Source organism: Schistocerca cancellata, chromosome 2 (assembly GCF_023864275.1).
Source record: "Schistocerca cancellata isolate TAMUIC-IGC-003103 chromosome 2, iqSchCanc2.1, whole genome shotgun sequence".
In the NCBI taxonomy this organism is placed as follows: domain Eukaryota; kingdom Metazoa; phylum Arthropoda; class Insecta; order Orthoptera; family Acrididae; genus Schistocerca; species Schistocerca cancellata.
The window spans coordinates 239,454,837-239,469,705 of NC_064627.1; the positions used below are offsets into that span (position 1 = coordinate 239,454,837).

The following is a 14,869-nucleotide window of genomic DNA, read 5'->3' on the forward strand; positions in this document are numbered from 1 at the left end:
TCCCTCTGTGAGATGAGATGATCCGTTATTGTTTCATAGAAAGCGATCGGCCGCTGATGGCCCACAACCGCACTCATTGTTGCACTTCCTCGTCCGTCTGAGACCAAGGTCTACGCATGTGTTTCTTCAGGTCGCCAACGATGTGAAAACGATAGCGTGAAAAATCCGGGCGTTTCAGTGTTTCCCAACCAAATCGCTGAAGTGTAGCCTTCGTCCGATTGGCAAAGTGTGGGCGTGCGTTATCGTGCCAGAGGATGACTCCGCCCGACGGCAAATGACGAAGTCATCAGTGGAGACATCCCACATCTCCCCCGCCACAGATATCCAAAGCTGTTCACACAAGGTCCGATAAGGTCACGCCTTCTGCTTCTATCGAAGGGGCCCTCTACTCGTCGAGTTCCTCGGGAGTGGAAGAACCAAAACCAATGCGCAGTGCCTTGAAGGCACTTTGCAGAAACTGCAACGCGTCATGAAGTCAAAACGCCCAAGAATGTTGTCTAATGGAATCATCCCATTACATGATAACGTCCACCAACCATCCCCCGCCCCCCTACCACTACAAATCGGACGAATGATACGCTTTAGCGATTTTCTTAAGAAACACTGCAACACCTCCGTGTTGCCCAGGTCTTCCACCGTGTGATTTTCACATCTTTGTCATTCTGAAGAAAGGCATACGTGGAGGTCTGTTACAGTCGGATAAGGAAGTGCAAGAGTGGCTGTCGTTGTGCAGCCGTCAGAGACCGACAGCTTTCTATGAAGCAGGAACTGATCGTTTCGTCTCCCATTGGGATACACGTCTTAAAGCGTATGGTGATCTGTTTTGAATTGAACCATTCCCTGGTCTCGTTGTGCCTGTTATTCAGTTTTCACTTGACTGCCCTCCCTTCCAAATTCCAATCGTAACTTGTGGATTCCTCAAGTGATCATCACGCTTTTACGCTGCATGTGCACAGTAGTATTTGAAAACCAGCAGAAATCCCACAGACGCAATGACTCCAGTTATAGGTTCGCAAGTGAAGTTTCCTTTTCCATTACCTGTGTCATACAACTCGTACGTTTCCACGGAAAGAAATCTGTGGTTTACGGAAACACACCAAAGATGCAGAGTAATTTACGTGCACTGTAATAGAATAACTTATTGACTTGAGTAACATCAGGGACAATCTGTTCATAGCTTAAAATGTTTCATATTCTCATATCAGTACAAGAACTAATATTATTTACGAGCATAGTTGTATCATCAGCAATAATGACAATATGAGAAATTTTCGCTGCTGTCGAATGAGACTGGACTGGCAAATTGAGTGAGAATATTACCAGTGCAATTCCCTCCCAGAAGTGTAGTAAGCTTACTGTTATCTAAGGCAAGATACTGTACTATCAGATATGGTCATCCGCAAAGGAGACATACTCACTTAGAAATGAAGGTACTTACCTCAATGGCGCATGTTGTCTCTATGAAGAATATATTGGCAGCCCCCCGCTGCGGTACGGTGCGTCGGTCATATGGCCACAATTTGTGCTTAGGAAAACGAGCAACCGACCAAGTAACGAGGATCGCAGCACACACAAGCACTATCACATATGTTTTATGTGTATACCGACACCTGATAGTTGGTGACATGGGCTGTCGCTCAAGCAATGGCACCTGCAGATGGTAGCCCTGTGAGGCATAAGTGTCTCGACCATCTGGCATCCGGACTTCTGCACTCGTCAGCGGTACGGCTAACAGCATATACGGTTGTCCGCGGTACCTGTGGAAAGTGAGAAACAAAAGCGGTATTACTAAGACTCAGACCGTAGTTACGAAGGATCTGTAGGGTGGACATATAATCATCCTTAGGATATATCTCTGCCTAGCAACTGCACAGCTCACAGCATTATTTGACATAACAATTAGTAGCATAGAGAACTGGATCGAAGGAAAAGGATAAAGATTCTCAAGTTTCACAGTAAAGAAAATTCTGCAATAACTGTTCGTGATGTGAAATCTGTTGAAGCTGATAGCTGGAAAAAAATTCTGCTTGTAGCATGATGAGAGATTTTTAGACACCGGCAACAACTTGTAACTCAAGAGAGAAACCAAACGCTTGATGTCACATCATAACTCAGATTAAACAATTATTTAAAAAAACACTATAATTAACGACTTACTGTGTTCAGTATCTTGAGAATGTATTCCATACTGTTGATATTAAACTACTCTGGAAGCCTGGAATTAAATATATTTTTCTTCACTATGTTCCTCAAACAACTGAAGCACGATTCAGGCGTTACACCACGTAGGTATAGAAGACGTAAACATCAACAGTGGGGCAGTCCATAGCTTTCTTGATCCACTGACCAACAGCGACACTTTCCCCTGGTATATTGCTGTTTTCACGCAATATATCAAATATAGGGCTCAGTTTTAGGAAGACATTTCGGAGAATGTACGTTCAGAGCGCAGCATTGAATGGTAGTGATTATGGACTCTGGGAACACCGGACTAGAAGCTAATCGAACCGTTTGAGATGTGTTGCTGTAGAAGTATGTTGAAAATTGGGTGGAGTGACAAGATAAGAACGGAAAGGCTCTCCTTCAAATCGATAACGAGTGGAACTTGTGGTAAACGTTGACAGGAAGGGACACATAGATAAGACAAGTGTTAAAACGTCAGGAAATAACTTCCGTGGAACTAGAGGGGGCTGCAGAGGATAAAAACTGTATAAGAGGAAGACTGAAATACATTCAAAAAATAACTGGTGACGTAGGGTGCAAATGCTACTCTACATCTACATCTAAATCTACATACATACTCCGCAATCCACCATACGGTGCGTGGCGGAGGGTACCTCGTACCACAACTAGCATCTTCTCTCCCTGTTCCACTCCCAAACAGAACGAGGGAAAAATGACTGCCTATATGCCTCTGTACGAGCCCTAATTTCTCTTATCTTATCTTTGTGGTCTTTCCGCGAAATATAAGTTGGCGGCAGTAACATTGTACTGGAGTCAGCCTCAAATGCTGGTTCTCTAAATTTCCTCAGTAGCGATTCACGAAAAGAACGCCTCCTTTCCTCTACAGACTCCCACCCGAGTTCCTGAAGCATTTTTGTAACACTCGCGTGATTATCAAACCTACCAGTATCAAATCTAGCAGCCCCCCTCTGAATTGCTTCTATATCCTCCCTCAATCCGAGCTGATAGGGATCCCAAACGCTCGAGCAGTACTCAAGAATAGGTCGTATTAGTGTTTTATAAGCGGTCTCCTTTACAGATGAACCACATCTTCCCAAAATTCTACCAATGAACCGCAGACGACTATCCGCCTTCCTCACAACTGCCATTACATGCTTGTCCCACTTCATATCGCTCTGCAATGTTACGCCCAAATATTTAATCGACGTGACTGTGTCATGCGCTACACTACTAATGGAGTATTCAAACATTACGGGATTCTTTTTCCTATTCATCTGCATTAATTTATATTAATCTATATTTAGAGTTAGCTGCCATTCTTTACACCAATCACAAATCCTGCCCAAGTCATCTTGTATCCTCCTACAGTCACTCAACGACGACACCTTCCCGTACACCACAGCATCATCAGCAAACAGCCGCACATTGCTATCCACTCTATCCAAAAGATCATTTATGTAGATAGAAAACAACAGCGGACCTACCACACTTCCCTGGGACACTCCAGATGATACCCTCACCTCCGATGAACACTCACCATCGAGGACAACGTACTGGGTTCTATTACTTAAGAAGTCTTCGAGCCACTCACATATTTCGGAACAAATCCCATAAGCTCGTACCTTTGTTAAGAGTCTGTAGTGGAGCACCGAGTCAAACGCTTTCCGGAAGTCAAGGAATATGGCATCCGTCTGATAGCCTTCATCCATGGTTCGCAAGATATTATGTGAAAAAAGGGCGAGTTGCGTTTCGCAGGAGCGATGCTTTCTAAAGCCGTGCTTATGCATGGACAGCAACTTCTCTGTCTCAAGGAAATTCATTATATTCGAACTGAGTATGTTCGAGAATCCTGCAACAAACCGATGTTAAGGATATTGGTCTGTAATTTTGAGGATCCGTCCTTCTACCGTTCGTATATACAGGCGTCACCTAGGCTTTTTTCCAGTCGCTCGGGGCTTTACGTTGGGCAAGAGATTCGCGATAAATGCTAGCTAAGTAAGGAGAAGAGCTTAACACAAGAGAAGAATTCGCGGTGGGCCGCATCAAATTAGAAAGAACACTAATGAAAAAAAAGGCCTCCTCGTTGGCAGTCCCCTCCCAGAGATTCGAATGGAGTACTGGTCCGGAAAATTTCGCGAGTGGAGAGATCATCATGAAGCTTTTACAAAATAGTTCAAATGGCTCTAAGCACTATGGGACTTAACATCTGAGGTCCCCTAGACTTAGAACTACTTTAACCTAACTAACTTAAGACATCACACACAACCATGCCCGAGGCGGGATTCGAACCTGCGACCGTAGCAGCAGCGCGGTTCCATACTGAAGCGCCTAGAACCGCTCGGCCACAGCAGCCGTCGAAGCTTTTAAAATTGCAGGCCCTATGTCACGTTTTGTGTCTTTAATGCAGTCGTGTTCATTGCGTTCTGCACACTCATGCCGTTGACATTAACTCATGGCAGCTTTTTGTTTCTTATGGGACTACTTCATCGGCGCGCGGGATTAGCCGAGCGGTCTAGTAGCGCTGCAGTCGTGGACTGTGCGGCTGGTCCCGGCGGAGGTTCGAGTCCTCCCTCGGGCATGGGTGTGTGTGTGTTTGTCCTTAGGTTAATTTAGGTTAAGTAATGTGTAAGCTTAGGGACTGATGACCTTAGCAGTTAAGTCCCATAAGTTTTCACACACTTTTGAACATTTTTGACTACTTCATATGTTTTTATGCTCATGGGTTACGCACTTGTGACATAATGGCTATTATGTTCTTGACTTTTTGGTAAGAAGACGTAGCAAGGAAGAGAGTTCGGGGCTTCTATTTTACAGATGAACTCGCGGACAATCTAGACCTCAAGTATGTTGACAGATGAGACGCGAACGAAATATAAATTCTCTCGAATGCTAAATTAGTATTAATGAGAAACTTTTGTAAGAGACTTAAATTACTACTTGGTTCGTCATGTTCTAGAACGGCTGAGCCAACTTACATACTAAAGAGGTTGTTATGATGCGACTGAACGCTCAGTGCAGCGTTAGAGAAAAAGAATAAGTTGATGCTCTTGTGAATGTAGTAGTTTGTGAGACTATTGCGCCGCTTATATTTGCGTGTGTAAGAACGCATGGATGCGAATATTGTAAAATTCTCAATAACTACAAAATGTTCGAAATATAATTGTAAACATTTCTGTAATCCAATAAGTACATCAATACCTTTATGTAAGAGAATTGCCCAGCGAATAAATCCGCCAGCGATTAATGTCTTACGTTTATGACAACCAGATGCAGTTTTGGCAGTGATCTAATGTTACTGCACTCCATAGGGGTGACCGCTAATGTTATGTGCTCTGCTGAATGTGAGAAGAAAACAGTTCAATATGCAGAATAAGTGTTTCCAGATGTCTGCTGCTTGGTCAAAAGTGAGCCGGTTCTTTTAGAATAGGTTTCATTGAAAATTATTACGAGACTAAATTCTAATGGCCGAAGATATCGGCGAAGGACGGGGTGAGCAGCAGATATTTTAACGCGATGAGTACAGTTCTGAATCACGGTGTGGGTAAGGTATTTGTGAAAGAACGTTGTTGAAGGGCAAGTGCTGTGATTGTTTTACGTTGTGAACAACAAAGTCAACATTTTGCTGACAGGGTTCTTAGTCTTGTAGTTAGTGTGCAGTAAACTTACTGAGCAAGACGGTGCTTCAGTGACGCTAACCGTTCTGCAGTCCCTCATAGAACTACTTTGTTACGTTCGACTCTTCTTACCGACTGACCATGGTTTCAACATAGTAATTGTCCGATTTCAATAGGGCTGCTGGTGTAGGACTGGTGAAAATCCGCTCCACCTTTATCAAGTTTAAAGCAGTTTTGAAGGTTAACGGTAGGTAGCTACCTTACGAATTGTACGTCACTTGGAAGACCAATTTTGCTACAAATTTGTAACTGGAAAATAAGTGTGATCGTTCTCCTCACGACAGTCTCCACCGTGGACTACTATTTCAAATTCTGAATGAGTGGTTGGGAAGGGAGTGAGACAGGGTTGTAGCCTCTCCCCAATGTTATTCAATCTGTATATTGAGCAAGGAAACAAAAGAAAAATTAGGAGTAGGTATTAAAATCCAGGGAGAAGAAATAAAAAATTTGAGGTTCGCCGATGACACTGTAATTCTGTCAGAGACAGCAAAGGACTTGTAAGAGCAGTTGAACGGAATGGACGGTGTCTTGAAAGGAGGATATAAGATGAACATCAACAAAAGTAAAACGAGGATAATGGACTGTAGTCGAATTAGGTCGGGTGATACTGAGGGAATTAGATTAGGAAATGAGACACTTAAAGTAGTAAAGGAGTTTTGCTATTTGGGGAGCAAAATAACTGATGATGGTCGAAGTAGAGAGGATATAAAATTGTAGACCGGCAATGTCAAGGAAAGCGTTTCTGAAGAAGAGAAATTTGTTAACATCGAGTATAGATTTAAGTGTCAGGAAGTCGTTTCTGAAAGTATTTGTATGGAGTGTAGTCATGTATGGAAGTGAAACATGGACAATAAATAATTTGGAGAAGAAGAGAATAGAAGCTTTAGAAATGTGGTGCTACAGAAGAATGTTGAAGATTAGGTGGGTAGATCACGTAACTAATGAGGAGGTATTGAATAGAATTGGGGAGAAGAGAAGTTTGTGGCACGACTTGACTAGAAGACGGGATCGGTTGGTAGGACATGTCCTGAGGCATCAAGGGATCACAAATTTAGCATTAGAGGCCAGCGTGGAGGGTAAAAATCGTAGAGGGAGACCAAGAGATGAATACACTAAGGAGATTCAGAAGGATGTAGGTTGCAGTAGGTACTGGGAGATGAAGGAGCTTGCACAGGATAGATTAGCATGGAGAGCTGCATCAAACCAGTCCCAGGACTGAAGACCACAACAACAACAACAGATTAGTAGTTATGTCCATTGTAGCAGACTTTTTTGTATGTCTGTCTGCGCGATACAAGTTTTGCACTTGATTTTAAACTAACTTCCTTATAAACTAGAGTATTGAAATTTTGAGAACAGCTCGGAACTAGACGACAATGCCATATTAATTCGCTTTCTTGTCTGATGGGTGACGGAAGTAGGGCTGACATCCATCCCGATTGATCGGGACCGACACTGTAACGGACCTTCTTGTCCCGACAAGACACTTTGTCTCGATTTTGCAAAATACTGGTACTATCTTGGCTCACGCACTGAAGTAAGTATTTGATTTCTATTCCCGCACACAATGCCACTTTGGAAACAATATTTTCGCTGATGTCGGCCCAATAGACTGATGAAAGAAATCGACTGTTGCCAGGGACTGTGGAATTAATCATACAGTGCCAGTTTAACTACAAGCTGACTTGCATGGAGTTTTATATAAAAAGGAAAAAAGACTTGCTGAAAAAGGTGAAATCTTCCTAAATACAGGGTGTTACAATAAGGTACGGCCAAACTTTCAGGAAACATTCCTCACACTCAAATAAAGAAAAGATGTTATGTGGACATGTGCCCGGAAACGCTTAATTTCCATGTTAGAGCTCATTTCAGTTTCGTCAGTATGTACTGTACTTCCTCGATTCACCACTAATTGGCCCAATTGATGGAACGTAATGTTGACGTCGGTGCTTGTGTTGACATGCGACTCATTGCTCTACAGTACTAGCATCAAGCACATCAGTACGTAGCATCAACAGGTTAGTGTTCATCACGAACGTGGTTTTGCAGTCAGTGCAATGTTTACAAATGCGGAGTTGGCAGATGCCCATTTGATGTATGGATTAGCACGGGGCATGCACGATGGAGCTCCTGCACATTTCAGTCGAAGTGTTCGTACGCTTCTGAACAACAGATTCGGTGACTGATGGATTGGTAGAGGCGGACCAATTCCATGGCCTCAACGCTCTCCTAACCTCAGCCCTCTTGACTTTCATTTATGGGTGCATTTGAAAGCTCTTGTCTACGCAACCCCGGTACCAAATGTAGAGACTCTTCGTGCTCGTATTGTGGACGGCTGTGAAACAATACGCCATTCTCCAGGGCTGCATCAGCGCATCAGGGATTCCATGCGACGGAGGGTGGATACCTGTATCCTCGCTAACGGAGGACATTTTGAACATTTCCTGTAACAAAGTGTTTAAAGTTATGCTGGTACGTTCTGTTGCCGTGTGTTTCCATTCCATGATTAATGTGTTTTCAAGAGAAGTAATAAAATGAGCTCTAACATGGAAAGTAAGCGTTTCCGGACACATGTCCACATAACATATTTTCTTTCTTTGTGTGTGAGGAATGTTTCCTGAAAGTTTGGCCGTACCTTTTTGTAACACCCTGTATATGGCGTGCCAATACTTCTGCCGCAACAAGTTCCATGTAATTGTGTTCTAAACATGAAGTAATTTCATTAAATAAATTTTTACCTCATTTCTACACCCTGATCTCAGTGCCACGACGAGGTCCCAGCTAGATACGGGAACCCTAGACGGAAGGTACTTTGTTGGTACTTATCATTTTCCGCTGAGCTACACACTTCACAGGTTCAGTATAGCTCAGAACTGAATGACAATGCAATATTAACTCCCTTTTTTGTCTGGTGTGTGGCGGAGGGTATTTTGTGTACCACTGCCATTTCCCCCTTTTCCTGTTACAATCGAAAACGGTTCGCGAGAAGAATGATTGCTGGAGAGCCAACGTGTGACGTCGAATCTCTCTAATTTTTACCTTCACTCTCCTTTTGGCAGATAACAGTAGCCGCAAGCAATATATTGGTTGAGTCAAATGAACATAAACCAAATAAACCACATGTCTCTATTGCAATCTCATCAAAATTTGTGAAATTGATTGAAAAATTTCACACACACAAGAATAGAAAGCACAAAATAATTATTTAAATGCAAAGAAATTTTAATACACCACTTTTTTAAATCGGAACAAAAAGTATTAAAAACTTGCTCCTAGCCCCATACAGTTCCTTACCACATACAGATAGTCCTGAAAATTTTCTACTGTGAATTTTTAATAACTAAGAAAATGCTTGTCCGATTTATAACGAAAAATGTTACTTACCCTAATGACACGCTGCTCCCTGTCCTCTCTTACATTCCTCCCTCTCCTCCAAGCAGCGAACTCTCGAGCTGGTGGGTTTTGGGGTCAATCCCCCGAATGTTTGATTTGTTAAAATAGTGCTATTGACCAACTGAAATAATACCAGTCTGCCTAAATCAGTGTTATGACGGGCTGGTAGCGCAACTGGACCAGCAATAGTGCAGGTTGTGGGCATAAATATCGTTATGTTTATTTTATTAAACATCGTTTGCTTTCCACGAAATTTGGGATTCAGGATGGTGGGGTCCTCTCTCTCTCTCTCTCTCTCTCTCTCTCTCTCTCACAGACACACACACACACACACACACACACACACACAAACATGCGCGCGAGCGCGCGCACGCACGCACACCTTCGAGCGAGAGCACACACATACACAAACTGTCTGTTAACGAACACACAAGAATACACACAGAACACTATCCGACACCTTTGCTAATGGGCTACCCTCTGATGAATCTACGTGGGTGCTAACTGACAGCTCATGAAATGCGGAAAAATACTGCTGTTAATGACTAGGCTGTAAGTTTCACCACTCCATATCATAAGCATCTGTAGGAATGTGTTCTGCATATATGTAGTAGAACGGTCATATGACCTTTCAAGTTATAACAATACATAAATGTTCCTTTTGTTGTGATAGGGCTTGGGATCCCAGGCTTCAAAATGGTTCAAATGGCTCTGAGCACTATGGGACTTAACATCTGTGGTCATCAGTCCCCTAGAACTTAGAACTGCTTAAACCTAACTAACCTATGGACATCACACACATCCATGCCCGAGGCAGGATTCGAACCTGCGACCGTAGCAGCCGCGCGGCTCCGGAATGAGCGCCTAGAAGATCCCAGGATTGATTTGTAAATAAGAACAGGGATACATCGTGATAAATTGTATTTTGTTTACTCATTATTAAAAAAATTACAGTAACGTTCTTCTTTGAGCTCTTGCGGAATGTGTAAGAAGAATACGTCTACTGCAGCGGAATACAAAATTCATGCACATTCATCCATTTCAAGCACTGTTAAAGTTTCTTTACATATTGCACAAACCTCATACAAAAGTAAAAGTTGCTAGGTATTTAATATATAAAAATAATAGACTCGCAAGTGATTATAAATAAGCACAAAATTTCATTTCACATCGTATTAAAAAAATTACTGTTTCCATTCTGTTAATTCTAACACTATAACATTACAAAATATTCCTCTTATTTACGACCTATATGACCTTCCTGTTCACCTCCGAGAAGCGGAAGGATCCAGTTCTGCGAGTACTGGTGAGCCATAAAGTGCGTTCATTTTGTTAGCTAAAACTACCAAATAATATTCGCTTGATGACAGAGCTACGAACTTGTGGCAGACTTCCGATGACCGACTCCATTACCAATGGCGTTCAAAATCTGGAGGTATGAAGAGCTCCTCTCTTGAAATATAAATTCCCTCACTGTAATCCCAGTGCTTAATGTGTCCGAAATAGTTGTAAGTACTTTAATTTCCTACTTCACTGCAGCAGTTGCATTCTTCTAACACACTCCATCAGCTTATAATCTAAGTCTGACACCCTCTGACTGAGTTGGCTATGAATTATCTACTGCACATTTAATGACCAGGAGGTGAGCTATCTGAAAAGGAAAACCTGTCGCAGAGACTGGATACTGAGTTACTGCAGAGATTGTTTGATAAGCTGCGGCTATTTGAAAAGGAAAACTATTTTCGGAGATTTGATAAATAGCTTTAGACAGAACGTGTAATGCATCGATAAGTGACTGTATTCCAGCAGCGTAAAAATATCATCACGACGTATTAAACACTTATAATTATCTGACGCAAACACCGTTGACCTGAAACACTGACACGGAAGTGTGCATCGTACTTTTTGAAGCTTGCGGCAGATTGTGCACATTTCAGCAGTAATTTTAATTTGTAAATTTAATTTTAATGTAATAGCCACGGAAAAGGAAAAACGTTTCCATTAACATACGACTATACGAGCTGCAAATAAAATGTCCTCATGCAATTATAATAGGCCTAATACACTACTGGCCATTAAAATTGCTACACCACGAAGACGACGTGCTACAGACGCGAAATTTAACCGACACGAAGAAGATGCTGTGATATGCAAATGATTAGCTTTTCAGAGCATTCACACAAGGTTGGCGCCAATGGCGACATCTACAACGTGCTCACATGAGGAAAGTTTCCAACCGATTTCTCATACACAAACAGCAGTTGACTGGCGTTGCCTGGTGAAACGTTGTTGTGATTCCTCGTGTAAGGAGGAGAAATGCGTACCATCACGTTTCCGGCTTTGATAAAGGTCGGATTGTAGCCTATCGCGATTGTGGTTTATCGTATCGCGACATTGCTGCTCGCGTTCGTCGTGATCCAATGACTGTTAGCAGAATATGGAATCGGTGGGTTCAGGAGGGTAATACGGAACGCCGTGCTGGATCCAAACGGCCTCGTATCACTAGCAGTCGAAATGACAGGCAACTTATCCGCATGGCTGTAACAGATCGTGCAGCCACGTCTCGATCCCTGAGTCAACAGATGGGGACGTCTGCAAGACAACAACCATTTGCACGAACAGTTCGACGACGTTTGCAGCAGCATGGACTATCAGCTCGGAGACCATAGCTGCGGTTACCCTTGACGCTGCATCACAGACAGGAGCGCCTGCGATGGTGTACTCAACGACGCACCTGGGTGCACGAATGCCAAAACGTCATTTTTTCGGATGAATCCAGGTTCTGTTTACAGCATCATGATGGTCGCATCCGTGTTTGGCAATATCGCGGTGAACGCACATTGGAAGCGTGTATTCGTCAACGCCATACTGGCGTATCACCCGACGTGATGGTATGGGATGCCATTGGTTAAACGTATCGGTCACCTCTTGCTCGCACTGACGGCACTTTGAACAGTGGACGTTACATTTCAGATGTGTTACGATCCGTGGCTCTACCCTTCATTCGATCCCTGCGAAACCCTACATTTCAGCAGGGTAAGGCACGACCGCATGTTGCAGGTCCTGTACGGGCCTTTCTGGATACAGAAAATGTTCGACTGCTGCCCTGGCCTGCACATTCTCCAGATCTATCACCAATTCAAAACATCTGGTCAATTGTGGCCGAGCACCTGGCTCGTCACAATACGCCAGTCACTACTCTTGATGAACTGTGGTATCGTGTTGAAGCTGCACGGGCAGCTGTACCTGTACATGCCAACCAAACTCTGTTTGACTCAATGCCCAGGCGTATCAAGGTCGTTATTACGGCCAGAGGTGGTCGTTCTGGGTACTGATTTCTCAGGATCTATGCACCCAAATTGCGTGAAAATGTAATCACATGTCAGTTCTAGTGTAATATATTTGTCCAATGAATACTCGCTTATCATCTGCATTTCTTCTTGGTGTAGCAATTTTAATGGCCAGCAGTGTATATAGTACTGTCGATATTCGTGTGTGTGTGTGTGTGTGTGTGTGTGTGTGTGTGTGTGTGTGTGTGTGTGTGTGTGTCTATTTTTTTAACTCGTTATTCTCGTAAATTAATTGTATTCGCAGTTGCAAATATGGATTACCATCAGCTGTACAATGGAATGACGACAATGAAAACTTGTGCCCGACCGGAACTCAAACACGGATTCCGCTTACTGCTAGCAGTCGCCTCACCATATGGCTATCCGAGCACGACTCACGGCCAGACCCAAACTTCCAAATCTTGTCAACCATGTATCTAAGGCCTGTACTCGTACAAGCATTATGTATACTCCCATACATCTAATCGCTTGCTCGATGTCAGCGGATAAATGTCACACTGCAGTGCCTGTGCTATTCCGAATTACGATGCTAAGTTTTCATTCGGACATATGTATAGGCTGTAATATATAAGGGAGAAACATTGTTTGTAAAAAATCTCGAAAATTTTTGACCAATTTACTCCATATTTGTATGCCTTATTCTAATAAACATTGCACGAGCAATTACATCAAATGTTTACACGCATATCTACTAAACATTCAGATGAAAATGGGCTACATTTTTTTAAATATATATTATGTATAAATTGTTATGTTATGTATGAAGAAGAAACGTTCTTAACAAAAATCTCGAGTAGTTGTTTAACGAGTTACTTAGAACTTTCACACAGTGTTCTATTAAAATTTGGACAGTCTTACATTATTTATTTTTAAATACACATGGCGTATCTGAAATGAATGAAGAAATTAGAGGTCTGGTAGAGTGGGTAATAAAAAATCGTATTTCACATGCAACCCATGTCCGCTTCCCTTAGCGTACGTCACTAGGCGTCGTTGAACAGCGTCGTGTGCCGCCAAGACGGTAGGCACACAACATGCCACCCGAGCCGGTGTTGTAGCAAGTCTGCAGTGCTATGATTTGAATGTATTCCTGACATCAACGTAAAAGAGACGTCCTGTTGAAGTTTTATGATCTCTATTTGAAAGCGCTGAAGTCGACATAGTAGCGAATATTCCAACTATAACACTTTGGGTTTTCCCCTCTTACTGAGACGTGAACGCTTCGACTGTTTGATAGGTGTTGCATAGAGGGCAGCACATGTGCACACTGCAAAGTCTGGTCCGTCCTGCATCGTTAAATAGAACATTGGAGAAGAAGTTTGGGTTGGCGAGGATTTGCTGCTGTGCCCACTGACAGAACTGTACACGATTCTGGAAATCATTCCCATGCAATTCTTGATGTAAGTGTACATGGTAAGGATGGAGCCGATGTACACTGGTTTTAGGAATGCCAATCTCGTGTTCAAGCTGTCGTGTGCTCACATGTGGATTCCTAGCAACGGAAGCGAGAACAGTAACTTCGGCAGCCTCGTCTGTGCGAGTGCTACGACGATTGCGTTGTCGTGGGTTGAAACTTCCCGTTTCCTGTAGCGTCGTAACAAGACGAGAAAACATCCTTCGGAAAGATGGATTCTTGTCAGGATATCGCTCTCTGTACAGTTCAGTTCCGCTACCTGTGTAGCATTTCGCCTACCTTCAACAACAACTATTACTACAATAAGAGAAACGTTATGTCGATGCAGTTTGTAGGAAGGACAGCCTTTACTGTATGCCGACTCTACACAACAGTATTTAAAAGGACTAAACTACTGTACTAAATATACCGTACGTAACTACTGTACTAAAGGTACCCGTACATAAGAAAACAGTATTACAATTACTGTTCTGCTAACTTACGTTCGCCATAGATGAGTAGCATTTCTGCCTTCTCTTCTTTGGTGTACATTCTACTCACACAACTCTTCAACTGACGATGGTTGACGGAATGACGGATGTGCATTCTACTTATGTTTACTTTTTCCTCTTTCAACGTCAGCATGTGGATGTGTTCCATCACCCCGAGTACCTGCACTAAGCGCTGGGAGCGTCAACGTCAATAGTGTTATGTAATTAATAACGTCGTGTTTCAGTGAATGGCATACTTTGATACATTTTTGAATAGGTCTTTAGGAGAGGAAATGAATTACCGAATAACAAATACAGGGTGCCATTTAAAAAAGTCTTACCGCTGTCCATATCTTTGTAAAAACAAAGCTACAACAAAGGCAA

The 14,869-nt window shown here is 42.8% G+C and overlaps 1 protein-coding gene across 2 annotated transcripts in view; it reads right to left on the minus strand.

Moving 5' to 3' along the window:
- LOC126161577 (lactosylceramide 4-alpha-galactosyltransferase-like) overlaps positions 1-14,869 on the minus strand; it is a 150,410-nt gene that overhangs the window by 82,665 nt on the left and 52,876 nt on the right. For both annotated transcript variants that reach the window (XM_049917518.1, XM_049917519.1), the window contains exon 2: positions 1,439-1,757. In XM_049917518.1, the coding sequence (XP_049773475.1) occupies positions 1,439-1,738 (300 nt within the window). In that variant the 5' untranslated portion in view covers positions 1,739-1,757. The remainder of the gene's footprint in view (positions 1-1,438; positions 1,758-14,869) is intronic.